Genomic DNA, 27,836 nt, shown 5'->3' with positions numbered 1-27,836 from the left:
CACAAAGGCTCAAAATAAAGGGATGGAGGAAGATCTACCAAGCAAATGGAGAGCAAAAAAAAAAAAGCAGGAGTTGCAATTCTCATATCTGATAAAATAGACTTTAAAGCAACAAATATCAAAAGAGACAAAGAAGGACATTACATAATGGTAAAAGGATCACTGCAACAAGAGCTAACGATCCTAAATATATATGCACCCAATACAGGAGCACCCAGATACATAAGGCAAGTTCTTAATGACTTACAAAGAGACTTAGACTCCCACACAATAATAGTGGGACACTTTAACACCCCATTGTCAATATTAGACAGATCAACCAGACAGAAAATCAACAAGGATATCCAGGACCTGAACTCAGACCTGGAACAAGCGAACCTAATAGATATTTACAGAACTCTCCACCCCAAATCCACAGAATATACATTCTTCTCAGCACCACATCACACCTACTCTAAAATCGACCACATAATTGGCAATAAATCACTCCTCAGCAAACGCAAAAGAACGGAAATCATAACAAACAGTCTCTCAGACAACAGTGCAATCGATTTAGAACTCAGAATGCAGAAACTAACTCAGAACCGCACAGCTTCATGGAAACTAAACAACTTGCTCTTGAATGTTGACTGGATAAACAATGAAATGAAGGCAGAAATAAAGATGTTCTTCGAAACCAACGAGAACGAAGACCCAACATACCAGAATCTCTGGGACACATTTAAAGCAGTCTCTAGAGGAAAATATATAGCAATGAGTGCCCACATGAGAAGAAAGGAGAGATCTAAAATTGAAAAGCTATCATCAAAATTGAAAGAGCTAGAAGAGCAAGATCAAAAAAACTCAAAACCTAGCAGAAGACAGGAAATAACCAAGATCAGAGCAGAAGTGAAGGAAATAGAGACACAAAAAACTCTTCAAAAAATCAATAAATCCAGGAGCTGGTTTTTTGAAAAGATCAACAAAATAGACAGACCACTAGCCAGATTAATAAAAAAGAAAAGTGAGAATAACCAAATTGATGCAATAAAAAATGATAAAGGGGATATCACCACAGATTCCACAGAAATCCAAACCATCATCAGAGATTATTACAAACAACTCTATGCACATAAACTAGTAAACCTGGAAGAAATGGATAAATTCCGGGACACCTGCATCCTCCCAAGCCTAAACCTGGAAGAAGCCGAAACCCTGAATAGACCAATAACAAGGTCTGAAGTCGAGGCAGCAATTAAGAGCCTACCACCCAAAAAAAGCCCAGGTCCAGATGGGTTCACAGCCGAATTCTACCAGATATACAAAGAGGAGCTGCTACCATTCCTTCTGAAACTATTCCAGACAATCCAAAAAGAGGGAATCCTTCCCAAATCATTTTATGAGACCAACATCATCCTAATACCAAAACCCGGCAGAGACTCAACAAGAAAAGAAAACTTCAGGCCAATATCCATGATGAACATAGATGCAAAAATCTTCAATAAAATACTGGCAAGCCGATTACAACAGCATATCAAAAAGCTCATCCACCATGATCAAGTAGGATTTATCCCAGGGATGCAAGGCTGGTTCAACATACGCAAGTCCATAAATGTAATTCACCACATAAACAGAACCAAAGACAAAAACCACATGATTATCTCAATTGATGCAGAGAAGGCCTTTGACAAAATTCAACAGCCCTTTATGCTAAAAACCCTCAATAAACTAGGTATTGACGGAACATATCTCAAAATAATAAAAGCTATTTACGACAAACCAACAGCCAATATCATACTGAACGGGCAAAAACTGGAAGCATTCCCTTTGAAATCCGGCACTAGACAAGGATGCCGTCTCTCACCACTCCTATTCAATATGGTACTGGAAGTTCTAGCCAGAGCAATCAGGCAAGAAAAGGAAATAAAGGGTATTCAAATCAGAAAGGAGGAAATCAAATTGTCTCTATTTGCAGATGACATGATTGTATATCTAGAAGACCCCATCGTCTCAGCCCAAAATCTCCTGAAACTGATAAACAACTTCAGCAAAGTCTCAGGACACAAAATCAACGTGCAAAAGTCACAAGCATTCCTATACACCAGTAACAGACTTAAAGAGAGCCAAATCAAGAACGAACTGCCATTAGCAATTGCCACAAAGAGAATAAAATACGTAGGAATCCAACTAACAAGGAACATAAAGGACCTCTTCAAGGAGAACTACAAGCCACTGCTCGACGAAATAAGAGAGGACACAAACAGATGGAGAAACATTCCATGTTCACGGTTAGGAAGGATCAACATCGTGAAAATGGCTATACTGCCCAAAGTAATTTACAAATTCAACGCTACTCCCAACAAGCTACCAATGAACTTCTTCACAGAACTGGAAAAAACCACCTTAAACTTCATATGGAACCAAAAGAGAGCCCACATAGCCAAGTCAATTCTAAGCAAAAAGAACAAAGCAGGAGGCATCACACTACTGGACTTCAAGGCTATACTTCAAGGACTATACTACAAGGCTACAGTAATCAAAACAGCATGATACTGGTACCAAAACAGAGATAGATATAGACCAATGGAACAGAACAGAGGCTTCAGAGGAAATACAACATATCTACAACCATGCGATCTTTGACAACCCTGACAAAAACAAGCAATGGGGAAAGAATTCCCTGTTTAATAAATGGTGTTGGGAAAACTGGCTAGCATTGTGCAGAAAGCAGAAACAGGACCCCTTCCTGACACTTTACACCAAAATTAACTCCAGATGGATTAAAGACTTAAACATCAGACCTAACACCATAAAAACCCTAGAAGAAAATCTAGGCAAAACCATTCAGGACATAGGTGTAGGCAAGGACTTCATGACCAAAACGCCAAAAGCAATGGCAACAAAAGCCAAAATAGACAAATGGGACCTAATCAAACTCCACAGCTTCTGCACGGCAAAAGAAACAGTCAGTAGAGTGAATCGGCAACCAACAGAATGGGAAAAAATTTTTGCAGTCTACCCATCTGACAAGGGGCTGATATCCAGAATTTACAAAGAACTAAAACAGATCTACAAGAAAAAAGCAAACAAGCCCATTCTAAAATGGGCAAAGAATGTGAACAGACACTTTACAAAAGAAGACATACAGGAGGCCAACAAACATATGAAAAAACGCTCATCATCACTGGTCATTAGAGAAATGCAAATCAAAACCACATTGAGATACCATCTCATACCAGTTAGAATGGTGATCATTAAAAAATCTGGAGACAACAGATGCTGGAGAGGATGTGGAGAAATAGGAACACTTTTACACTGTTGGTGGTAGTGTAAATTAATTCAACCATTGTGGAAGACAGTGTGGCGATTCCTCAAGGACCTAAAAATAGAAATCCCATTTGACCCAGCGATCCCATTACTGGGTATATATCCAAAGGATTATAAATCATTCTACTATAAGGACACATGCACACAAATGTTCATTGCAGCACTGTTTACAATAGCAAAGACCTGGAACCAACCCAAATGCCCATCGACGATAGACTGGATAGGAAAAATGTGGTACATATACACCATGGAATATTACGCAGCCATCAAAAACGATGAGTTTGCGTCCTTTGTAGGGACATGGATGAACCTGGAAACCATCATTCTCAGCAAACTGACACAAGAGCAGAAAATCAAACACCACATGTTCTCACTCATAGTCGGGTGTTGAACAATGAGAACACATGGACACAGGGAGGGGAGCACTACACGCTGGGGTCCGTTGGGGGGAAATGGGAGAGGGACGGGGAGGTGGGGAGGTGGGAAGAGGTAGCATGGGGAGAAATGACAGATACAAGTGAGGGGAAGGAAGGCAGCAAACCACACTGCCATTTGTGTACCTATGCAACAATCTTGCATGTTCTTCACATGTACCCCCAAACCTAAAATGCAATAAAAAAAAAAGAAGTGACATCCCATCACTTTCACCATATTTTATTCTTTAGGGGTGAGTCCTTAAGTTCAGCCTACACTCAAAGAAAGAGGATTATAGGAAGAGGTGACTACCAGGCAGAAAGAAGGTAGGGATTCTTATGGACTGCTGTGGACTATATGTTTGTGTTCCCTCAAAATTTTGATGTTGAAATTCTGAGCCCTAATGTGTTGGGAGTTGGAGACGGATGCCTTTGGGAGATAATTAGGTCATAAGGGTGGAGTCCTTATGAAGGGGATTAGTGCTCTTATAAGAAGAAACACAAGAGCTTGATTTCACTGTCTGCCATGTGAGCACACAATGTGAAGAGGACAATTTGCAAACCAGACAGAGGGCCCTCACTAGATACAGGATCAGCCAGCACCTTGATCTTTGACTTTAAACCTTCCAGAACTGTGAGAAATAAATGTTTGTTGTTTAAGCCACATAGCCTGTGGTAATACGTTAGAGCAGACTGAACTAAGACGGGGGTCACCTTAGAAGCTGCCTACCATAATGTGTGCATGTATATATGGATGGGCAGGGGGTCTGTGATTGCACATGGCATAGGGCCAATAGAGTAACTGAGATCTTACATATTTTCCTGTTAGGAACATTAGGGGAGCAAAACAGTAGTCATGGTCCCTATAGGGAACAGATAGAATTCACAACTTGGGAATTTGAACTGGTTTAATAAAGGGACTGTTTAAAAACATGTGGGCAAGTACAAGAAAATTACAATGCGCCAGGTGCAGTGGCTCACACCTGTAATCCCAGCACTTTGAGAGGCCAAGGTGGGTGCAACACAAGGTCAAAAGATTGAGACCATCGTGGCCAACATAGTGAAATCCCTTTTCTACTAAAAATACAAAAATTAGCTGGGTGTGGTGGTGCATCCCTGCAGTCCCAGCTACTCGGGAGGCTGAGGCAGGAGAATCGGTTGAACCTGGAAGGTGGAGGTTGCAGTGAGCTGAGATCACAGCACCGTACTCCAGCCTGGCAACAGAGCAAAACTCTGACTCAAAAAAAAAGAAAAGAAAAGAAAAGAAAATTACAAGGAATCGGGCTTGTCACCTGTCCCATCACTCCCTCTGGGCCTCAAGCAGTCAGGTGAAGGAGAAATGAACACAATCGGGAGAGGATATTTGTATGAGAAGACCCCTGTCAGATGTATGACCTTCCGTTAAAGGATATGGTCAGCTTATGGCATCTCCAAAGAGAAGGTCTCGAGGAAATAAATACCTTGACGTCATTTTCCTCCAGTCTCCTCCTGGCACTATCCATTGGCTAAAGGCAACTAGAAGCCAGAGGGCAATGGAGTCCACTGATGTAGGGCAGCCTCCTGGGGAAACATAGTAATGTGTGAAGAGTAAAGAGTAGATCTGGAGGGACAATCAGAAGATACCCAGTGCAGAAAACAAATGTACTGAAGAGTAAAAAATTATATCCATAGGAGGCAGAGAGGAAGAAACAGGCTTACATGAATAGCTGTTTACAGCAAGCTAAATGGAAGAGTTTGCTGACAGAGAGGATATTTAACATCAAAACAAGCTTTCAAATAATTACCTCTCTTGAAGATCCTTCAAAATATGAAGCACATATACATCTCTAAGATGATTTGGGAGAAATTGTACTGATGAAAGGAGCATGGGTAGCTAAGATGACTTTGAAGGGTCCTTGTAACTTGAGGATTCGGTGTTCTAGCAGGAGTGATGGAAATCAGGGAACAAGATCTCCTGCAAAATATTCACAACTCTTTGAAATGGAAATTAGGCTATTCCAATTTAGAAATCAAATTAAGGCAAATATTCAGGGTGTTAACAGGCTGTGCTCTTGCCTGTTTGAAGTGGCGTTTAAAGAAGAGAGGCATGCTTTTTCCTGGATGAAGCAGGATCTCTCTCAGCCTGTTTTCATCTTTACTTAGCACCTGCTGGCTTGGAGTGGTGTTGCCCAAGCAATCAGACAGTGGGATGTGCCAAGAGCCTGACCTTCCTCCCCTTTGTGTGCTGCCCCTCCTCCCCATGCTCCATACCAGCCTGTCCTGATATAGATGGACAGGGGACTGGTTTAAAATGACAGTCTTAAGTTCACTTAGGAAGAGAAGGCTAATTCAAAGAAACAGCAAGGCAAGCTTCCTTTCTCTGTAGGAATCATTATTATCCCCTTTGTCATGGCCCACCTGGGAGCCCATTTTGCCTTTAGATCCCGCTGGCAGAAGACCGACGATGAACTTTGTCGACATAGCATGTCTTTTATCCTTCACAAAGCCATTCGCAATGACTTCTTTCAGAGCTATCTCTACCTGCTGGAAAAAATTCCCCTGGGTAAGTGAGTCGGAGCTACTAGATAAGAAATGAGAAATGACTGAAGGGATTGTGCGAGGTCATGGGGCTTCTAGAGGAGCATTTAAAACAAGGACACTTTTCAGATAAAAACTCCACAACCAACGTCACTGGGCTGAAATATTTCAATGGAATTCTTTCATGGAGAATACAAAGATTAAATGCCTAAAATAGAATCAGGATTTTATTTTGGGATTTCCATGCACCCTCAGGCACCATGATTTGCTTCTCTGGGTGTGCGTTGCCTGAGTATCAGGCTTATAAAAACTCAGACATCTTTAATAGTTACAAAAAACTGCAATTGGGCAAATTCGATAACTCAAAGATGAGAGTATTAATGCATGAATATATTGAATAAGAGTTAAAAAGAAAGACTGAATAATAATAGATTAAAATGTGCTTGGGTATGTGCGTGTGTTTTTGTGTGTGCTTGTGTACACACTTAACAATCCTCTCTAGTCTTCTTGAATCACAAGAATAGTCAGAGAGCCTAAAAGAAGATTTTAGCTTGGTTTTTGAATATTAAGAGAAAAATAGTCTGTCTCCATTTTTGTTATTTCCTCTAGTTTTCAGAGAATTAGACAATAGAGCAATAAGAAGCTTATCTGGTTTGCCTACTCTACTTTTCTCAGCCTCTGTAAAAGCAGTTATTTCAGGGCACCCTAAATAGCCCTGAAGAGGAAATAACTTACCATTAAAGAGTAAAGTACCCTTCTCCCTTTGATTTATATTTTACCCCAATGAAAGCAAGAAGACTGTGTATCAGCCTAGTCTGTTTTCTTAAGGTCGTCTGAAAGCCCCATTGTGCACTTGATGTGGTCAGGGTTTCCAGCCGTGGAAGCAGCTACATAATTCTTTGTATTACATTCAGGCAACTGAATGTTAGCAGCTGACTGAAACCTCTTTTTGTAAATCTATTTATGAGGAATCTTTAATTTTATACATGCAAATACCTTCATCTCATATTTATATAACTTTCTTATGAAACTTTTTTCATCTATGACTTAATTTGTTTCTCATGGTCATACTATGGAATAGATAGGGTAAGTTACCTTTATTTTTTTTTTCTGTCAACCTTCCCTCCTTCTTCCTTCCATTTTACATTTTCAAATGAGGGAAATAAAATTTAGAGATGATGATATTTAATCTAGATATAGTAATACCAAAGTAAAGACCAAAGTCCAGGGCTTTTTCTGGTAGACCACACTGCCCATGAGTAATTCTTTTAGTACATATAATACATCTCATCTATATCCAAAAGGAAAAAAAAACTAGAGCAGTTTATGTGGAAGGTGATGATGTTCTAGTCACTTTATATACTAGTATCGCCTTGCTTTTCTGGAGACACTCTTCAGGCCATACCTCAATAAGAGCAGCTTGGTAGCCTTGTTTTTATTAGACCGGAGAAAGGTATCAATTACAATGGCTAAGAAGAGAGTCATTAACAGGCAGCTGACTGCCAAACTTTAAAAGTATTTACTAGAGAGAAAAAGAAGTCACCTTTGAAAGCAGCTGAAGATGAATTAAAAAGTTAAATACAATAGTCTGTTCTGAAAAGCAGACGAAAATTAATTTGGCATAGTGGACTATAATTTATATTTGGCCTCAATCCCTTTTTTATCCAATAAAATCATCTTGATTTTGTGTTTTTCTTCTTTGTAAATATGCTAACGGTTTACCAATAATTTTCAACCTTTAAAAAACATATTATCAAAAGGCAAAGTTTTTGACAAAATATTCCATGGAAGCCCAATGTAAAATACAGGAAAAAGTAAAACTTTTCTGCATAGAATTGGGGGCAGGGCCCCTTTCTTGGGCTGTTCTCTTAGACTTACCAGTGTCTCCTGAGGCACTTCTACAATACCTGCAGGGCTCCATAAACACAGTTTGAAAACCATTACTCTATTCCAAGCCAACACTGCCTTCATTTTACTTATTTGCAGCTTTCCATAAATGGGCATTGCTTATTTGCCCTGACCCTGATGCTTTGACTGGAATCAGTTTCCCCTGAGAGTCACAGAGCTAACCTCATTCACAGTACCTCTTTGATGATTAGAAATTGAGGGCTATGTTAGTCAGTATGGACTGGCATATGCTGCAATAACAAATTAACCTTGGAATCTTGGTAGCTGAACACATAAAAATTATTTTTTTTCTTGCTATCATTTTCAACATGCATTATTAGAGGTGGAGGGGAGATTATATTCCACATAGGCGTTCAGGGATCTAGGATGATAGAGGCTTTTCCAGCTGGAACATCAGTAGTCACTAGGCAAGGAAAGAGAGCAGCCAAAGTTTTGTCTACTAACTCTTAAATACTTCAACCCCAAGGGACATCTGTTACATCTGTTTAGAATTCATTGACCAGAACTACAAGAATGTTGGGCAATATGAAGGGAGCACAAATACATCTGATCACTAGAAAATGTTTCTGCCACAGGGAAAAATATTGTATTTTAGAGATAAAAATACCAGACAGTTCTTATTTTTTTTATCAATCAGTCATATTCAATGTAAGAGACATTTATGGAATTTCATTATTGTCAAAATACTCTGCATTAGAAAGGATTCCATTCTTCAGGATTTTATAATGTGATGATGGATGCAAATCTACCAATAACTGTGTAATCTTTTTAAACTAAGGCTGCAGGGAAATCAGGCTGTCAGTTCCGTGAATACTTAGATTTTTACAGCTTTTTCCTCTAATGGTAGAAGCCGAATGTTCAGAAATGAATCTGCATGTAAGTCTTATCTGCCAGTCCAACTTTTATTCAATTAGAAAGCTTCCCTTAATCCTTGATTCACTTATTTAAACTTTGTTGTTGTTGTTTTCTTCCCAGGAGGTTATAACTTATATTTATGGAATGCATTTGCATGTATTAGTTCACCTATTGGACTCTCATTTCCATGAGAATAGAGACTCACCTATTTTTCCCTCTTCTGTATCTATTTAGCATTTATCATGTTTCCTGGCACATAGGAAAAACTCAATAAATATTTGTTAAGTGAATTAAGTGGCTTCTTACTAATAATTAATTGCAGATCAGCAAAGTTCTGAGTTCAAATTTTTGCATTGCTACTGCTAGAAAACTAACCTCTGCAAGTTACTGAAGCCTCTGAGTATAACTTTTCTTAAAAATATAGCAGAGTTGTTTGAAGGATTAAATGCAGGTATATATGTAAAAGTCATTTTCCTCAATAAATATTAGTTTCTTTATTTCCTTCCGCTGAGCTAGGTCTCTTTTAAAGTCAACATGTAGCTTTCTCTAGGATAGGCACTACAAAAGACAGTAAACATAACTCAAAGTATGAGAGTTTTCAGGCTGCAGTATTAATTATGTTTTTCAGTCTCAAAATAAAACTTAGCCAGAAGAGATGCTTCCTCTCTAGCTCTGTTGAGGTGTTTTAGAGTCAGCTTCCTCTACTCTTGATGATTTCAAGACTTCATAGAAATGAAAATAAAGCCCTTCTTTCAAAACGGTTAGGGAACTTCTCCTGTAGGGTCTGCACAGAGAGTTTGTTGTTTGGGGTAATTATGTGGAAAGAACGGTGGCTAACCAGACTCTTTGATTCCTTCCTTCCTTCCTCTCTTCAACTGCCTATATTAGGCAGCCAGTCTCACTCCAGCACACTATGTGGTGACATTCATTCATGGGGAAATCTGCTGAAACATCCCTGGCAAGCTTCAGAGATTCATGGAATAGCAAAGACATACATACTAAAAATCTCCAGTGGAAGACTTAGCTATGCTGTTGAACATAACAGATCTTCAGAAAGAAGAACAAGCCCACCATTGTTCTCAGTGTTTTGCATATATTTTCTCAGTTCATTTTCATAACATCTCTATTCAATGTGCTGTTATTTTTCCCATATTATATTTGAAGAACTGATACACAGAGGAGTTAAGTAACTTGCCAAAGATCCTATGGTGGCGAGCTGAGTAGCAGGATTAGAACCCAGGTGATCTAATTCCATGATCTTTTTTAAAGCACTGCATAATACAATGTAAATGAAAACTAATGTGGGCAGCAATATAAGTTTTACCATATTTTATGATTTGACAGAAATAGAGAACAAACATAGCCTATGAAGAACATTGGCTTTCTATTGAGATAATCAAGACAGGCAGGCCAATATTATATAATTTAGTTACACCAACCAAATTTCTGTTAGAAACTTGGTGTGGACAAATTTCCTAAAAGTGGCTATTCATGAGCCAGTAGGAAATAGAACAGGAAAACAAGTTAGTATAAATCTCCAGTGTGTATACCAGTGCTCAAAGGGCCCAACTGGAGATGTTGTGATAACATCTCCATGTTTAATAACAATCATTGAGGGATAAGTTAACACTCAGTGATTCTTCTAGTGCTATCCACATTTCTGAACACATAGAAGTCAATGAATATTCATTAATTATATTATTGAGCAAAGTTTATTACTCTCAGACATTGTTAAAGCCTTAGCCCAACTTCATGTGTAGAACAATGAATGGTTCCATATGAATTAACAGAAAGACCAGGAGCTTTGTATTTAAATAGTCACATGCTAGGACCTGGTTATAGTGTTTCTTTTCTATGTGATACTAAGTTACTGAGTCTCTCAGATTTTCTTTCTCATCTATAAAATGATGATTACAATTCTAGTCTTACAGAATCATTGTTAAGATTTAAGAGAGATAATGTGAAGAGATGACACGAAAGTATATAGCATAATGCTTGGCACATAGGACGTATCCTCCCTTGCTCTGATCTCTTTTCAGAAGAATCAGTCTCTGAGGAGGAAATTAACTCTGGCTTTTAACTTTGATGGGAAAGATGTAGATTGTTTAGCTACCCCTTTGCCATCAAAGTTAAAAGCCAGAGTTAATAACAGCATTTCCTATACAGCACTTGGAACTTCCAGAATAAAACTTATCATACAGCTATTGGTATTTCAAAAATTTATTTCATTCCTTTGATAAGCACTGCTGCACAACTCATTGCACAGTGATAGCATTTTTCAAATGTTTATTGTTACCTGTGCAATACAAATGCTGCAAGACCATTTTTTCCTCTTTCAAGCAACAAAGAAAATATAATTTTCCTTTTAATTTAGCAGACATATTTTTGGGTACAGAGTATGAAATGGACGGATGATCCAGAGGTTTTCTAGTTAAATGGACCTAGGTTGAAGTCCCAGATATACGACTTTCTAGCTGCTTAACCTTGGGCAATTCAGTTAATCTCTTAATGCTTCGGTTTCTTCTGCTGCAGAATGGATATATAATGTTTATCTTACATATTCAGTTTGATATAAATGTTTTGCATATGTATTACATGTAACATGTTTGATCAATGATAGTTACTATTTTTTAATTATTTGAGTATGCCTAATTGGGAGGACAGGTATTTTATAAACGATACCAAAGGTGTGACTTACATGTGCTTATGCCAGTTAATCCCTATAACCATTCACCTCTTTGTTGAAACCATATATTAGTCAAACCAAAAAGCTAGCTTTTATTCCATGAACATTCAAAGAAGGCCCATCATAAAGTTAGCAGGTTACAAAGAAATAAGATACAGCCTCATCTTGAAGAGTTTAGTGTAGGAGAGAGACCTCCACAAAGACTTTTTAAAAATATAGTAACAGAATGATAGAGACCACTATGAAATTCTACAGAGGTGCAAAGGAAGCACGGGGACTGCTGAGTCAAATCACATCATGAAAAATCTGCCTTCAGTATCTCCACTTGACTTCTGGACTTCTCAGATTCGATAGTAGGTCAGAAAGAGAGTTCAAAAAAGTATAGAGAGTTAGGAAGACACTCAGCATGTAGGTAGGGTATAGAACTCTCGCTGAATTGGAGAAAGTAGATTATCCTTTCCTAATTTAGAAGTCAGGAAACACTAAATTAGCCCTCAGTAGAAAATTTAAAAGCCCCATACAACTTTTAGAATAGGCAGTGCCCTATTTTAGAGATAAGAAACACCAGACACTTAAAGCCTAAGGGAACAAATAAAACCTAGAGGGTTTCTCTGCGCAATTCAGAGACTTGGTAATAACAGCTTTTTAGCATCCTGGAACATTTAAACCTTGGATTTCACCAGAAACACTGATAAATTCCCACCTCTCCCTACCCACTGTGGGTGAAAAATAGAATGAGGAGGGTAGGGGTAGCACTTATTGAGCTTCTACTCTAGGTTAAGCACCATACTAGGTGTTTTCACATGCATTATCTCATTTAGTAATCCCATCAACCTTGTGTGATAGGTTCTGATATATTTGAGTATTTGTCCCATCCAAATCTCATGTTGAAAAGTAATCCCCAGTGCTAGAGATGGGGCCAGGTAGGAAGTATTTGGGTCATGAAGATGGATCCCTCATGCCTTGGCGCTGTCCTTACAATAATGAGTGAGTTCTCCTGAGAGCTGATTGTTTAAAATTGTGTTACTTCACCTCACTCTTGCCATGTGATGTGCTTGTTCCTGCTTCACTTTTAGCTACGAGTAAAAGTTCTCTAACGCCTCCTCACAAGCTCAGCAGGTGTCAGTGCCATGCTTCCTGTACAGCCTGCAGAACTATTAGCCAATTAAACCTCTTTGTTTTATAAATTACCCAGTCTCAGGTATTTCTTTAAAGCAATGCGAGAATGGCTTAACACAGACAACTGGTACTGATGAGTAGAGCATTGGCTCCTGAAATATGGAAACATCTGATACCTGAAAATGTGGAAGTGACTTTGGAACTGGGTAATGGGGAGAAGTTGGAAGAATTTGGAGGGCTCAGAAGAAGACAAGATGATGAAGAAAAATTGGGAACTTCTTAGAGTTGTTAAATCATTGTGACCAAAATGCTGATAGTGACATGAAACAGTGAAGGCTGGGTTGCTGAGATCTCAGATGGAAATGAAAAACTTCCGGGAACTGGAGTAGAAGTCACGCTTGCTATGTTTTAGCAAAGAGCTTAGTTGCATTGTATCCATATCCTAGGGATCTCTGGAAGGTTGAACTTAAGAGTGATGACTTAGCATATCTGGTGGAACAAATTTCTAAGCAGCAAAACACAAGATGCAGCCTGGTGCTTCTAACAGCTTAACCAAGATTTGGAAGCAAAGAAATGACTTAAACTTGGAAGTTACATTTAAATGGGAAGCACAGCATGAAAGTTGAAAATTTGCAGCATAACCATGTGGCAAAGAAAGCTTTTGCCGAGGAAGAATCCAAGCAGGTTGTGAAACAACCTCTTGCTAGAGAGATTGGCATGATGACAAGTGAGGCAGGTGCTAATAGCCAAGATAATGGGGAACAGGTCTGGAAGGCATTTCAGAAATCTAAGAAGCAGCCTCTCCTATGACAGATCCAGAAGTATAGGAAAGCTGAATGGTTTCAGGGGACCAGGCCCAGGACCCTGCTACCTGTGTAGCCTCAGAACACTGTTCTCCACATCCCACTCCAGCTCCGGCTGTGGCTCAAAGGGGCCCAGGTGAAGCTGAGGTGTCTGCTCTGAAAGACAGAAGTTGTGAGCCTTGTTGGCTTCCACATAGTGTTAAGCCTGTGGGCATACAAAGTGCAAAAGTAGCAGAGGCTGCCAAGCCTCTAGATTTCAGAGGATATATGGGCAGTCTTGGGCACCCAAAAAGAAGCCTGTTGCAAAGGCAGAGCCCCCACACTGAGATAACCTTTACTAATGTGGAAGAGAAATGTGGGGTTGAAAGTCCCACACAGATTCCCCATTAGGGCACTGCCTAGTAGAGCTGTCAGAAGGGAGCCAACTGTCTCCAGACCTGAGAATGGCAGACCCACCAGCAGCTTACAACCTCAGTATGAAATAGCTGAGGAAGGGAGCTGCCCAAGACCTTGGGAGCCCACATCTCATATCAGTGTGCCCAAAATGTGGGGCATGGAGTGAAGGATTATTTTGGAGACTTCAGATTTAATGACTGCGCTGCTGGCTGGGGTTCAAGCTTGTGAAGAAACTTTAACCCCTTTCCTTTGACCTATTTCTCCCTTTTGGAATGGGAATGTTTACCCAATATCTGTATCCCCATTGTACCTTGGAAGTAAATGACTTGTTTTGATTTTATGGGGTTGTAGGTGAAGGTACTCATCTCCAGATAAGACTTGCGACTTGAGACTTGGGACTTCTGAGTTAATGCTGGAATGAGTTAAGACTTTGGGGGACTATTGATAAGTGAATTTGAAATGTGAGAAGGACATGAGATTTGGAGGCCCAGGGCAGAATAACATGGTATGGATATTTGTCCCACCCAAATCTCATGTTAAAATATCATCCCCAGGCTGGGTGCCGTGGCTCATGCCTGTTATCCCCGCACTTTGGGAAGCTGAGATGGGTGGATCATCTGAGGTCAAGAGTTCGAAACCAGCCTGGCCAACATGACAAAACCCCATCTCTACTAAAAATACAAAAATTATCTGGGCTTGGTAGTGGGCACCTGTAATCCTAGCTACTCAGGAGACTGAGGCAGGAGAATCACTTGAACCCAGTAGGTGGAGGTTGCAGTGAGCCAAGATCATGCCATTGCACTCCAGCCTGGGTGACAGAGTAAGACTCTGTCTTAAAAAAATCAAAAAATGAAAATAATCCCCAATGTTGAAAGTGGGGCCTGGTGGGAGGTGTTTGGACCATAGGGACAGGTTCCTCATGGCTTGGTGCTATCCTCCTTGTGAGTTCTTATGAGAGCTGGTTGTTTAAAAATCCCACCCTTCCCCTTGCTCCTGCTCTGCCATGTAACATGCCTGTTCTGGCTTCACTTTTTTCCATAAGTAAAAACTCCCTAAGACCTCCCAGAATCTTAGAGGAGATGCCAGCGCCATGCTTCTTGTACAGTCTGCAGAGCCATAAGCCAATTAAACACTTCTTTTTTTATATAAATTACTCACTCTCAGGTGTTTCTTCATAGTAACACAAGAAAAGCCTAACACAGCTATCATTACCTCTTTATAAGGAAGAAGCTGAGGCTCACACAAGTTATGTAACCTCTTCAAGCTCATAAAACAAATTAGTGTCAGAGCTGGCAAACAAATCTGGGATATCTTACTCCAACTTTTTCCTTCCTCCCTCTTTTTCCTTTTCTTTCTTCGTTCCCTTCCTTCCCTCCTCTCTTCCTTCCTTTTTTCCTGTTTTACTGTTACTTCTTTAATGGCTAAATTGAGAAGGGCTCACCTGCAAATCTCTTTTATGGAAGGTCTTACCCTTCATGGGACATCTACTAACTGGTTTTGTTTTTTCTTTTTTTTTTTTTTTTCCTGTTACAAAGGCCTAACTTGATCAAATATTATCAGACTCAAATAATTTCAAAATTACCGTCTAAACCTAACTTACATATCTTCTGGAGAATTTTAGATCAATTTTTAATTGACAAACAGGTCTAACAGCTGGAATAAACAGGCATTTAAAAATAGCTATATTCAACCATTTAAAAAAAGAAGAAAGGAAAGAGGATATTCAGCAGAAATAAGCACATAGCTATCAACAAAAATTCCTGTTTGTCAGTAAGTCTTCATTTTATTGCCAACTTGAATAATATTGCCTTGAGTTGTTGTCCCTATCTCTGACACTGGATCAATATTTCCTTTCAGGTCTAGATTAAGATTTTGAGTGAGCATTCTGTTTTTCTCAAAATTTTTATATTGAAAGACAGAAAAAGTCATCAAATAGCACATTTCCTCAAAGTAAATTTACTTCTTTGCATCACGCCATGTGACATTTCTTTCCTGCTGATTTTTGTTTTTGCTAACCCAAATCAAAAGTATCCTTCATGGTTAAGGTCTTTTGGAGTCTTCTTGCTGCTACTTGCAGGCATCTGCTGCATGCCAAAGCCATTTTTTTGTACTATTATTTGAGCATGCAGCCATATGACTTAACTCCCCTGTGCTAGGGTGTAATCTCCATGAGAGAGATTGAGCTTTATGTTTATTTCCTGAATGTTGTATTAGGGCTTAACAACTGAATTATGAATAAATTGTCTTTCAGTGTAAACTCTCTTGGATATTAACCTTTTCTCAAAATTTCATCTTTATTCTCCTTCAGAGTAAATGAACTTGTACTCTATTTTTCTTTTCACTACAAGTAACCAGTTGGAAGGTCCTTGGGAATTCCACTCAAAATGTAGGTCAAGCAATAAATACTACATTAAATAAAAAACAAATAGTGTCTAGTTTTTGTCTTGAACTACCCCAAATTTTACAGAGACATTGCAATTTTTTAATTAGCCAGTATATATATTTCTATAGTAAAAAACCATGTGCTGGTGACTGATTAACTTATCTGAGTCAATATGCACAATTGCAGAAGTTATCAGGAGGGGAGAACATGAGGCTGAACATGACACCTCATATATCTTTTTTTAGTGAAATGCTGCTGTCAATTAGGTGAAAATGAGAACTCAAGCCCATAACCATAAAAGCCCACCTATTGAGTCTGATGCCTGCTGAGATTGGCATTCACTTGTGGTCTAAATGTTGCTGGCATAATGGACCATTCCTATTTCTAGATGAAGGGTTTTAATAGACTGCACCAACCAGTTGACTTAAGCAGGTGATGATGAGTGTGGCTGCTTTGCTGCTTTGGTTGGATCAAGAGAGCCCTGGGCTATGGCTTGCCAATGATCTCAAAGCAGCATTCAACCCTGGGCAGCCTCTGTGAGCTGTGATTTCCTAGCCTGAGTTTCTGAGACATGCAGAATTTGGAACAGTCATATTATTGGTGATCTCTGATTTTTGTGATTTCTGTTGAATTTATAAACACTTATTAAGCCACTTGCTGTGTACACAACACTTTACCAAGTGCTAGGGAAGGGAGATTGGTGTAAGTCCATGGTTCTCAATGTTTTTGAACATAAGGACCATCCTTTTAATGTTATATTTTCTCAATTAGTAGCTAATTTGTGTATAAAATGGCAAAAAAGCTTCTATGTATTTATTAAAACTTAAAAAAATTTGTATTTTAAAAATCTATGCATAATATTTAATATGTATGAAGGATATAAATAATATTGCTGGTCTCTGGGAAATGATGTACTACATGGAAACTGATTCTTGTTCTTGTTATCCCTTTCAGCAAATTCATGGTGATTCAGGGTACAAACATTGGCTCCAGTGTCTCCAAGTTGGAAAATGCCCATGAAACCCCATAGATGGAACATAGTCATAGTAATATAAGTGGTGATTTTTAGATTTTTAACTTTTAGAATCAAATTTGGAACTATGTAATTGTTTGATTCTGAACACTGTCCCGTGTCTTAGTCTTAGGATTATTTGAAGAAAAACGTTCTTAAAGTGAAATAAGTATTTTTCTTTTTGATTTTTTCTACTCAGATTTATGCCATATTTTGGCTTGCTTCATGCCCTGATCATAACATTTTTGAACCACTGTATATTTTTCTTGAAGCTTTCAATTATCTTTTATTTTTGGTGGTTTAGATTACAAATATGTCTTCCTTAGAATATTTCTAATATCTCCTTCCTTCTTGCCTACTCTATTGCCTTGGATCTAGCCCATTCTACTTAAAGATATTATTTTTGAAGTCTATGCTTTGTCTTGTAATATAAACCGATTTCTTTCCAGATTTGATACATATCTGTCATTTTGGGATTTCTTTTCCTTGGATTCCTGGTTAATTACGTCATCTTTCATCGTGTATCTTCTTTTGATTGTAACCCTCATTGGGCTGGAATATAGCTTCAAGAATCTTCTGAAGAATGAATCTATAGGAGGTAAATATTCTTTGACAATTTGACTGGGTATTAAATTTGATTTCAAAAAATTTGATCTCTGAATATTGGTGGCACGGTATCATTTTTTTCCAGTGTTTCTGATGAGATCTGATATAAGCCTGATTCTAGTCTTATGAACATAGAGTTGCCAAATAAAATACATGATGCCAGCTAAGTTTAATTTTAACATAATTATCAAATAATTTTTAGTATAAGTTTTTACCTTGGAATGTGTACTATTTCAGGTATACTTATACTAATAAATTATTCATTGTTTGTCTGACGTTCAAATCTGTGTGTCCTATTTTTTTTCCTAAATCTGGCAACCCTATTTGAAGGTCAACCACTCTTTCTCCTCTAAATGACTTTTAGATCTTCTTATTATTCTGTTTTGAAATTTCTTAAAGATGTGCTTAAATGTGGCTTTAAAAAAAATCTATGCAACTCAGCACTTTGTTGGCTCTTACAATCGCTTTCAGCTTCAGGGAATTTTCTTCTATTACTTTCTTTAATGATTTTCTTCCCTTCATTTTATTAGTTTTCTAAAATTCTAATTAGCTTGACATTGGGCCTTCTGAACTGCATATGTAAATCTGGTCTTCTTAATTCTGTTTTGCAAATCTGTCTTTTTGTTTTATGTTCTGAAAATTTCTTCAACTTTATATTTTAAAATTTTTGATTATCAGAACTTCAATTTCTAAGAATTCTTTATTGTTCTTTCAATTATCATCTTCTCAGAATCTTATCTTTAGTTTATGGATGTGCCTGTTCTCAATTCTTCAAAGATAATGTGAGTTTTTTGTTTTATTTTGCCTTAAATTCTCATCTATTTCTGGAACTATTTTTGTTTTCTTTGAGTTCAATTATATTTATCTGAATCTTTGTTTTTCAGGATGCTACTTTATTCTCACCTGTTTGCAGATCATTGTTTAGCCACATTTAAGAATAAAAAACAAGGTAAATGATTCTAGGCAATGGATAAGGTTTTCTTTGTTTTGTATTTGTCCCTTAAATAGAGAGGAAGACAAGAAGCCCTACATGTGCAAGTAGATTTTACCAGAGTCTGATGAGTGGGAGTAAGTGACAGCACGTGGAGTCTTCTATATGTGAAAATGAGTAGTGTTCTAAAATTTTAATGCTAACTGCTCCAGCTCTTCCTAGGCAATTTATCTATTTATTCTTTTTTAAGACAACAGACACCTTTTCCTTTTCTAGGATTACAGCTGTGCTGTCTGTTGCTTTTAGGAGGGTGCACTTGTTTTTTCACGTGGTTGTTCTCTAGACAGAGTTTTGGTTAATGCTTTTTTTTTTTTTTTTTTTTTTTTTTTGGCTTTCATTCTCATTCTTACACTTGCCTTCCTGTTGATTCTAAGTCTGGAATGTAATTTCCTCTTGCGACTATTTTGGTCGGCAAATTCTTTAGCTTTGTTCCATTTGCTTTTTGTTTTCCAGAAATGTATTGGAATCATGAATCCATCAGTTATTACTCATTTTCCTCACTATTATGGCTTTAGTGTTTTAAGAGAATTCTCAGGGAATACTGGGAGGGAGAGAAGACAAATGCATGTACTCAGCCTACAATCTTGACCTGGAAGTTTCATTCTTTAATCTACTGCTTATCATTTCATTATGAATGTCTTCTGATGAAAATATTTTATATCTGCATGGGTGAATTTTGGTTTGCAAATATACACTTACATGTACTCTCATTTATTCTTCAGAATTTGGAACACATATTTTTCTCATACATTTTTGAAAATAATGAAATGACAAACTATATGTGAATGTGCCTGGCATACTACCTAGTACAGAATGGCTGAATAATAATATTATGTCTCATTACTAATTTATTTTCACAATGTACATTTCTGTACTACTGGTATGAATACATATTTGGATATGTGTTGCTTGAAAAAGATATAAAAATAGTTACCTGTACCTTATGATTAGAAGTAATTTTTTCATTAAACTTTATTATAAGTTTAATGAGAAATTTCTCAGAAAACATTTGGAGCTCAGAGATAAAACGCATCAGAAAATTGATGACATTCTTTATCTTATTGTAGCTAACACTGTTAAAATTTTTAATACAGTGATATAGCTATGGGTTTATTAAACTGTAGTTATTAAATCATGAAAATGCTACATGATTGTCATTTATAGATGTAACCTCTGAAGATCAGAGGAGATAGGAAGTTTTCCCAGCATTACATAGCATGTAAGCCACAGAGCCAAAATTCAAACCTAAATCTTTTGACTTCAAACCAGGGGTCGTTTATCCACAGCACAGATTCATAGGCTTTTTAAAAGGAAATGCAATGCATAAGGCTAAGCTTTTTAATCTTATAAATATTAATAACTATTAATAATGTTTCATTTGCAGTGAAATTGTATGCTTTAACAAGCCAAGTCATCAATGGTGAGATGCAGTTCTATGCCAGAGCTAAACTTTTCTACCAGGAAGTACCAGCCACAGAAGAGGGTATGATGGGAAATTTCATTGAATTGTCCAGCCCAGACATCCAGGCCTCTCGGAAATTTCTTAGGAAATTTGTTGGGGTGAGTTATTTAACTACAGCTTGATGAGAAGGCAAAGTCCTTGCAAACGTTGAGCTCACATTCCTCTGTGTTGTTACTTAAGTCATGACTAAGCCATATGGCTCAGCCAAGAGTTCAGGCTGAAATCCAGTTTTAAGATGTTCAGAAAGGATGAACTATTTATGATATGATAAATATCATATCACTGGTTTATCCCACTTGGCATTTCACCCTCCTATTGCCAACCAATCTTACATGCTTCAGAGGAAGGTGAACTAGCAGTGTTGATATAAAATTTGGGAATAAAGAAGACATCTCTTTTAGAGTCTCATAAACATTTGATACTCACATGATTGATGAGAGATCATGCCCTTTGGAATCTTGGATTGACTTATTGATTCCCTGTAATAAAAATGAGATGTGGGAAGGAAATACATGAGTATGTTCGATTTAAAAACAATGAAAGTAGAATCCTTTTATACTATTTTGTATATAGTTTTGATTTTACCTTGAAAGAATGTTATCCTTTTGTAGTCTTGCATTGAGTCAACCCCTACTTCCTTACTTTCACATCATATGAAGACAAACAGTATATTGTAGGGGTCAAAATTTTGGGCTTTAAGGCCATTTCGGTTCTTCTCCTTAATGTATAAGCAACTTGGAGCTTGTTACTTAAATGCACCAAGTGTCAGTTTTCTCACTTATGACTAGGGCACAACAATAGAAGCTACTTCACAGGATAATGTGGAGATCAAACAAGATAATATGTGTCAGGTACCTGTTTTAGTGCATAAAATTAGTACTCAATAAATCTAATTTATTGCTATTACTACTAATAACAGGCTTTCATATAATGCATTCATTGTATTTTAAGGAACTTCATTTAGTTGTTAGAAAAGACTTAACTCCCAAGATAAAGCTGCTGTTAGTTATATTAAGGATGTAAAGTTCTAGTTGGTAACAGGTCTTGTTCCAATACATTACAAAGTCACTGGTTTGAAATTTGGAGCCCATTTTCTTCTGATAAAAGAAACATAAACATTAGGCTACAGGGTTAGGTCATCACCTGAATTAGTAGCAAAACATCAGTATCTCTCGTGTTGACGTGAAGTTCACTTCAAATCCAATCTTCCTGGAGCACCCAGTGTGTGAGTCCAGAGCCTGACAGTAGAAAAAATGTGATCAGGATGAGTTACCTATGAGGGCCAAAGTATCTGGACATCAGCTTTAGCCATAAAAAACTAGGAAGTCTAGGGATGAAGACCATGGATATTTACAGGTTAGGTTAACTTAGAGTATTTCTAAATCAATGCTGCTGACTGGTTTCACTGAATGCTGTTCTGAGAGAGTCAATCTGCTAAGCATTTTAGAATCATTATCTCATTCATGTCAATTCTTGGAGGTAAGTGCTATTATTAGCTGTTTTTACAGTTGTGGAAACTGAGGCTTGAAGAGGTTAAATAAGTTGTCAAGATTACACAGCTGGTAAGAGACAGAACAGGGAATTAAGCCCAGCCAGGTCTGACACCAAACTTCCTGCTCTTAATCACAACATATTTTTTCCATTTGAAGCTGAGAAATCCCTGTTTTATTTATTTGTTTATTTACTTATTTATTTGGTGGACCATAGACCTCAACTCTCCTCCAGTCTGGCTGAAAGCAATCCCTCCTGCTCATGGTGAGGCCCACTTTGATCCCAAAGTATTTCAGAAGCTTAGTTAGTAATCCAGCTGTCTTGTCACTCTGTGTGGAATGCCAAGCTGACCACAGGGATGCTGGTCAGACAGAGCCCATAAGCACGCCCACAGATCTGGGAAAGGAAACAGCCTTGCGCTAGCATATTTATGCTGGAAAATAGGCAGCCTGCTCCTTTGAAACAAATATAAGGAGTCCTTCTTAGTAGACAAGGCTCATTGTAAAGCTGTGACTTCGAAGTACAAACACAGTCCTTTTTAAGGAATGATATTTTGGTACTTTGACCTTCATGCTGTAATCTGCTAGATTAGCATACAAAGAGTTAGGGACTATGAGTATCTGACATGCCTTATTCTTGTGTCAACTGCGAAACGAAAGATTGTTTAATTTGAAATTTTGCTTTCCTTTCAACATAGTGACACAAGACAGTGGGAAAAGGTGTTTAAACTAGTTGCAAATGCATTTACTTTAGCAAATAAACAAATGATACCAAGATGATGTCAATGCTGTAGTCGATAACTTTCCTGTTTTAGCTTTCTAGTGGATGAAAGCAGTAATTCATAAAAAGTCATCAGTATTGTTGGTCGGTTGCGGTGGCTCAAGCTTGTAATCCCAGCACTTTGGGAGGCCAAGGCGGGTGGATCACGAGGTCAAGAGATCGAGACCATTCCGGTCAACATAGTGAAACCCCGTCTCTACTAAAAATACAAAAAATTAGCTGGGCATGGTGGCATGTGACTGTAATCCCAGCTACTCAGGAGGCTGAGGCAGGAGAATTGCCTGAACCCAGGAGGCGGAGGTTGTGGTGAGCTGAGATCGTGCCATTGCACTCCAGCCTGGGTAACAAGAGCGAAACTCTGTCTCAAAAAAAAAAAAAAAAAAAAAAAAAGTCATCAGTATTTATTTGATGGTATTTATTTGACATTTCTCAGAGATTGGATAGCTAAAAATTCTGGGTCTACTAACTTGTTATATTTTATAGTTTTTATACAGTGACACAAGACCCTTTCATTTTAGTTTTTAACTCCACTGGATAAACCTAAAATAATGTTATTCAAAACAAAATACATAGGCAGAATCCAAACTAAACTGAAATTCCTAATAGTGTTTTACCAGTTTATACGAACTCATAAACATGGCATAATAAATGAAAATAACAAAATGAGTTGGGCACAGTGGCTCACACCTGTAATCCCATCACTTTGGAAGGCTGAGGTGGGTGGATCACCTGGGATCAGGAGTTCAAGACCAGCCTGGCCGACATGGTGAAACACCGTTTCTATTAAAAATACAAAAATTAGCAGGGCATGATGGTGCGTACCTGTAATCTGAGCTACTCTGGATACTTAGGAAGGAGGATTGCTTGAACCTGGGAGGGGGAGGTTGCAGTGTGCTGAGATTGCACCGCTATGCTCCAAGCTGGGAGACAGAGGGAGACTCCATCTCAAAAGAAAAGGAAAAAGAAAACAGAGACCATCTTGTTTTGAAATCACACATTGTATGTAGTTCTAGTCATATTCATTTAAGGGCATCAGATTTCAATACAGTCACAGTTTCAGGCAGCCATGGTGTCCAATAAAATTCATGGTGCTTTATTATTACAGGATTCTACTTCTAAAACCACTTTCTACATTAACGAGAGCAACATGACCAATAGAGGCTTTTAGGGCCAAGTAATAGTAAGAAAAATTTGAAATGAGAATCTCTTATTAAGCACGCACATTTTTAGTAAAATCATTGCTAATAACTTAAAATTTCTCCATATTATACTGCTGATTTTTTTATGTTATGAATTTACTTAGAAGATGCTTATTTTACAGCATTAATGCCTAGGCCTTCTTCTGAATTAATTCAGTGTAAATTATATTTGAATGTGATATGTGGCATAGTGTAAGTAGAAATGGCAAATGCATGGTATATACTACCACTTCTTCTCATGCTAGAGACAGGCATCACTAATCAATCATAGATCTCTTTTCTGCTGCGTCTAAATGAAGTCTTATAATTCTTTTTAACACAGCATTAAACAGATACTACCAAGTGAATCAGAGTTATTACTTGAGGTGACATCCCTAATGTTGAACTGGCTTTGGATTCAGACAGTTCCTATTCAAATTCTAATTCTTCCATTGACTATGTAATATTACAAATCTGAGTTTTCTCATTTCCAAAATGAGGATAATAATCTATATTGTCGAGTTTTCTTATCATGATTATTATTGCTAAGAGCTTGTTATGTATAAATAATAATTGTGGCTATTATTATTCCATTTGAAAACAAGGTACAATTCCTTTACTTTTTGTTCTTCATTGTACTTTTCTAGCATAACAAAGGCCATTTGGGTGACTCGAAAGCTGCTTTTCTGATGTTTCCCTCTGTTTGTACTTCACCTTTGATCCTGAGCCAATTTTATTTTTTTTTTATTCGTAGTTCCTGAGAAATCAAGAGTAGGCTTTTCCCTTGAGATCTTGATTGGCAACTTCAAGTATCTTGTTACTGTAATTTCTAGCACAAAACCTTTTCAGCAGCCATCCCAATTATGATCAAATAATTTAGACCAGCTGAATCTTCATAAATCAGAAAAGTTTTTTAAATTTTACAGAAGCAAGTTTGAGAAAGTTTGCTTTGGCTGATTTCTTCTTACCCCCACCACCTTCCAATCCCCTCACTCCCAGTTCATTAATGCACAGACCTACTTAAAAAACCATTTTTAGATTTTTATGCCCAATAAATCATGTAGTTTCTAGTGTCAAAAAAACCCCAGAGAACAATGGTTAGCATTAAAGAACACAAGGAAACGTTGCTGAAACTACCCTTTATCCATGTGAACTTGCTGTGTGCCATCAGGGCTGTATTTCACATAAAATCCTGGCTTGAGAATGGAACAGTTAGCATTGGTCAGCTCAGGTTCCCAAACTTACCATCAACCCAAGAGGAGTAGGTAATTCAGAGCCTTCAAAATTAGCTTAGAAAAGATAAAATTCAATTATCCCAAACTGAAATGTTTCCATTGAATGAATCCTTAAAGTAATTTTAAAACTCAGAAAGTTTCTTACTGCTTGGTTCTTTTTTGCTTACATGGCAGTAATCTATAGTGCAGAACCATTTAGCTGTGGATTTGTCTCAAATTTACAGTCATTAAGGTTTTATCTTCATAGGGCTATCAATGGCTCATTTTTTGGAGAAAATTGCCAAGAAAATTACCAATAAACCTAAGATACCATTTTATAAAAATCTAATTTATAATTCTTTATTTGGATAAATAAAGCAAGCAGAACTAGAAATGTTTCAATATTTTTTGAAAAGATAATTGAATGTATATCTTGATTGTGGTAGTGGGTACATGGCTATATAAATTTGTCCAAAATCATCAAATTGTACACAAAAAATGGTACATTTTATTGCATAAAATTTACCTAATAAAGTTGATTTAAAGAGGTAACTAGGGTGTGCAAGTTTCAAAGATGGGTCTCTGCACTTGAAGTATCAAGGTGCCTTTCTGCAGGGGCCTGGGAGAGCTGGAACAGACTGTGCCTTGGACTGCGGCTCTGGGATAGGAAGGGTCAGCAAACACGTCTTACTGCCTGTTTTCAACAGTGTGGAGCTGGTGGATATGATGGAATCCTTCCTCCTTAAAGCCCAGAACTACCTGCAGATCAAAGGTGACAAAGTAGAAAGTTACCACTGCTACAGCCTGCAGGAATTCACACCCCCCTTCAGGAGATATGATGTCATCTGGATTCAGTGGGTCTCTGGTTAGTCCTGCATGATTTTGCCTCTGCTTTTCTCCCCTTCTCAGCCAGAGAATGAGAGCAGAAGGGAAGAGTTAGCTGTAGTACTACAAGCACTTAGCTAGCCTTAGGTGTCATGTGACCTCCCACAAAGCTTTGATCCTCCAGATTTCTCCCCTGACATTCTCTGTACAAGAAAATTACATTTCTTCCAGGATTTACATTGGTTCTCGAACCAACCTAAATGGAGCGAGTGCCTTTGGACCAACCTAAATCCTCGAAGAAATGTAAATACTTGAAAAAATTTTAAAAGTGCAGTCAAAAAGGTTAATCCCCATTTATTGGCAGAACTAGACATTCTTAGATTTAAATCCTCAGGAAATGAGACAGCATGAATTTGATTTTGTGGTATGAGTGTATGTCACACAAAGAAGTGGTTATAGAGAGGTTCTCCATGGGACATGGGGGGACTCATGGGGTAGACAATAATTTATCTCAAGCCTATGAAGTTGACAGGCTACATAGGATAATGAGTTTTATAGACAGGGGACAGGGCCTTCCCTAAGAGAATATGTGTCCTCTTATCTAAATTTTCAAAGCCTCCTGTAACTAAACAAGGCTATTAAATAACTCATGAATCAGTGAACAAATGGTCTCCTGATTCTTAGCCATGTTCTTCCCTACTCACCTTCCATCCTCTCTATTTCATCCTATTCCCCCATCCACTTGGTCCTCTTTGTAGGGCACCTGACTGATAAGGACCTTCTTGCATTTCTTTCCCGGTGCCGAGATGGCCTGAAAGAAAATGGAGTCATCATACTGAAGGACAATGTGGCCCGTGAGGGCTGTATCCTCGATCTCTCTGACAGCAGTGTGACTCGGGACATGGACATCCTCCGGAGCCTCATAAGGAAGAGTGGGCTGGTGGTGCTGGGCCAGGAGAAGCAGGAAGGCTTCCCAGAGCAGTGCATCCCCGTGTGGATGTTTGCACTGCATAGCAACAGAGACTCCTGAAAAGCAGTGGGAATGAATGATGGACTGGGCAGTGGTGCTTTAGGATGGGTTGCTCTCCTTCCAGGTGACCCTTGTAATACAGACAGGGATGGAGAGAGAAGGGATACAGTGTATGTCTCGAAATTATTTATGATCTAATATGTACAGGTTTTCAGTAATGGTATAATGCACATACTCTGATGAGATATGCATAAACTCGGTGGATTTTCTGAAAAGAAAAAGGAGTGAAATATCAGGGAACATGCTGTAAATCTGCTTGTATATATCTAAATTGTACAAGCATGCATGAAAACAGAAGGCATAAAGGACAGCTGGCCTGAATCAATATTTGTAAAAATTGTCTTTCACAACATCCTAGGCAAAAATGGTGGGTTTTTTTTCATCACAATATGAAATTAGCATTCTGTGTATCAAGGAAAACAATTTAGCTTTTGGGGTTGTTCAAATAAAACATTTGTATACTCAAAAAAGAAACAATCTCCACATGTTCCAAACTGTCTTGCTCCCTGATGATTAGTATTATAGAGTATTCCACGGGAGGTGGGGGGATAGGAGAAAATCTAGACTCCTTTCCCGCTTCCATGTCTGCTACATTATACTTCCTTCCTCTTTGGTACTACTACTTCTCTTGAATAAACATCTCTGTATAATTAGGAAGGCTCTAGTCAAAATAATCTTGTGAAAACAAGTCCATTATTTAATTTCGTCTTTAGCCTTTCTCTTGGCAGAAAAGGTATTTTGTTTCACTTTCTATTTTGGGTCAGTTTTACTACCCAATGATGTAATACGGATGTAACTTGATAACACAAGTCTGCATTACAGTGATGGGGAAGTGTCTCCTTTCAGGAGAAAATGTTGTGC

At 37.9% G+C, this 27,836-nt stretch overlaps 1 protein-coding gene and 1 long non-coding RNA gene across 3 annotated transcripts in view; one reads left to right on the top strand and one right to left on the bottom strand.

Moving 5' to 3' along the window:
- Positions 1 to 3,218: 3,218 nt before the first annotated feature.
- The window catches only part of LOC104650946 (uncharacterized), a 313,310-nt gene continuing 288,692 nt past the window's right edge, over positions 3,219 to 27,836 (bottom strand). The window contains exons 9-14 of one of the 2 annotated variants that reach the window (XR_012515011.1): positions 26,650 to 26,756; positions 25,647 to 25,879; positions 21,601 to 21,695; positions 20,884 to 20,936; positions 5,504 to 5,673; positions 3,219 to 5,279 (exon numbers count right to left, since the gene is read on the bottom strand). This is a non-coding gene — a long non-coding RNA (uncharacterized LOC104650946). Of the gene's footprint in view, positions 5,674 to 20,883; positions 20,937 to 21,600; positions 21,696 to 25,646; positions 25,880 to 26,649; positions 26,757 to 27,836 lie in introns of both variants that reach the window. The other variant, XR_744526.3, reaches the window with a different exon arrangement.
- Positions 5,964 to 27,492, top strand: NTMT2 (N-terminal Xaa-Pro-Lys N-methyltransferase 2). The gene is made up of 4 exons (XM_003925383.4): positions 5,964 to 6,261; positions 20,380 to 20,555; positions 25,736 to 25,985; positions 26,704 to 27,492. The coding sequence occupies exons 1-4, from the start codon at positions 6,108 to 6,110 to the stop codon at positions 26,973 to 26,975; spliced, it is 852 nt and encodes a 283-aa protein (XP_003925432.1). The 5' UTR covers positions 5,964 to 6,107; the 3' UTR covers positions 26,976 to 27,492.

Source organism: Saimiri boliviensis, chromosome 19 (assembly GCF_048565385.1).
Source record: "Saimiri boliviensis isolate mSaiBol1 chromosome 19, mSaiBol1.pri, whole genome shotgun sequence".
NCBI classification, from domain to species: Eukaryota; Metazoa; Chordata; class Mammalia; order Primates; family Cebidae; genus Saimiri; species Saimiri boliviensis.
The sequence above is the reverse complement of the archived record's forward strand: the minus strand, read 5'-3'. Positions and strand labels throughout refer to the sequence as shown.

Coding starts and splice junctions, on each gene's coding strand:
- NTMT2 (XM_003925383.4), top strand. CDS start 6,108: ATGGCCCACCTGGGAGCCCATTTTGCCTTTAGATCCCGCTGGCAGAAG. Junction 6,262..20,379: donor GCTGGAAAAAATTCCCCTGG/GTAAGTGAGTCG, acceptor TTTCATTTGCAG/TGAAATTGTATGCTTTAACA. Junction 20,556..25,735: donor TTCTTAGGAAATTTGTTGGG/GTGAGTTATTTA, acceptor GCCTTTCTGCAG/GGGCCTGGGAGAGCTGGAAC.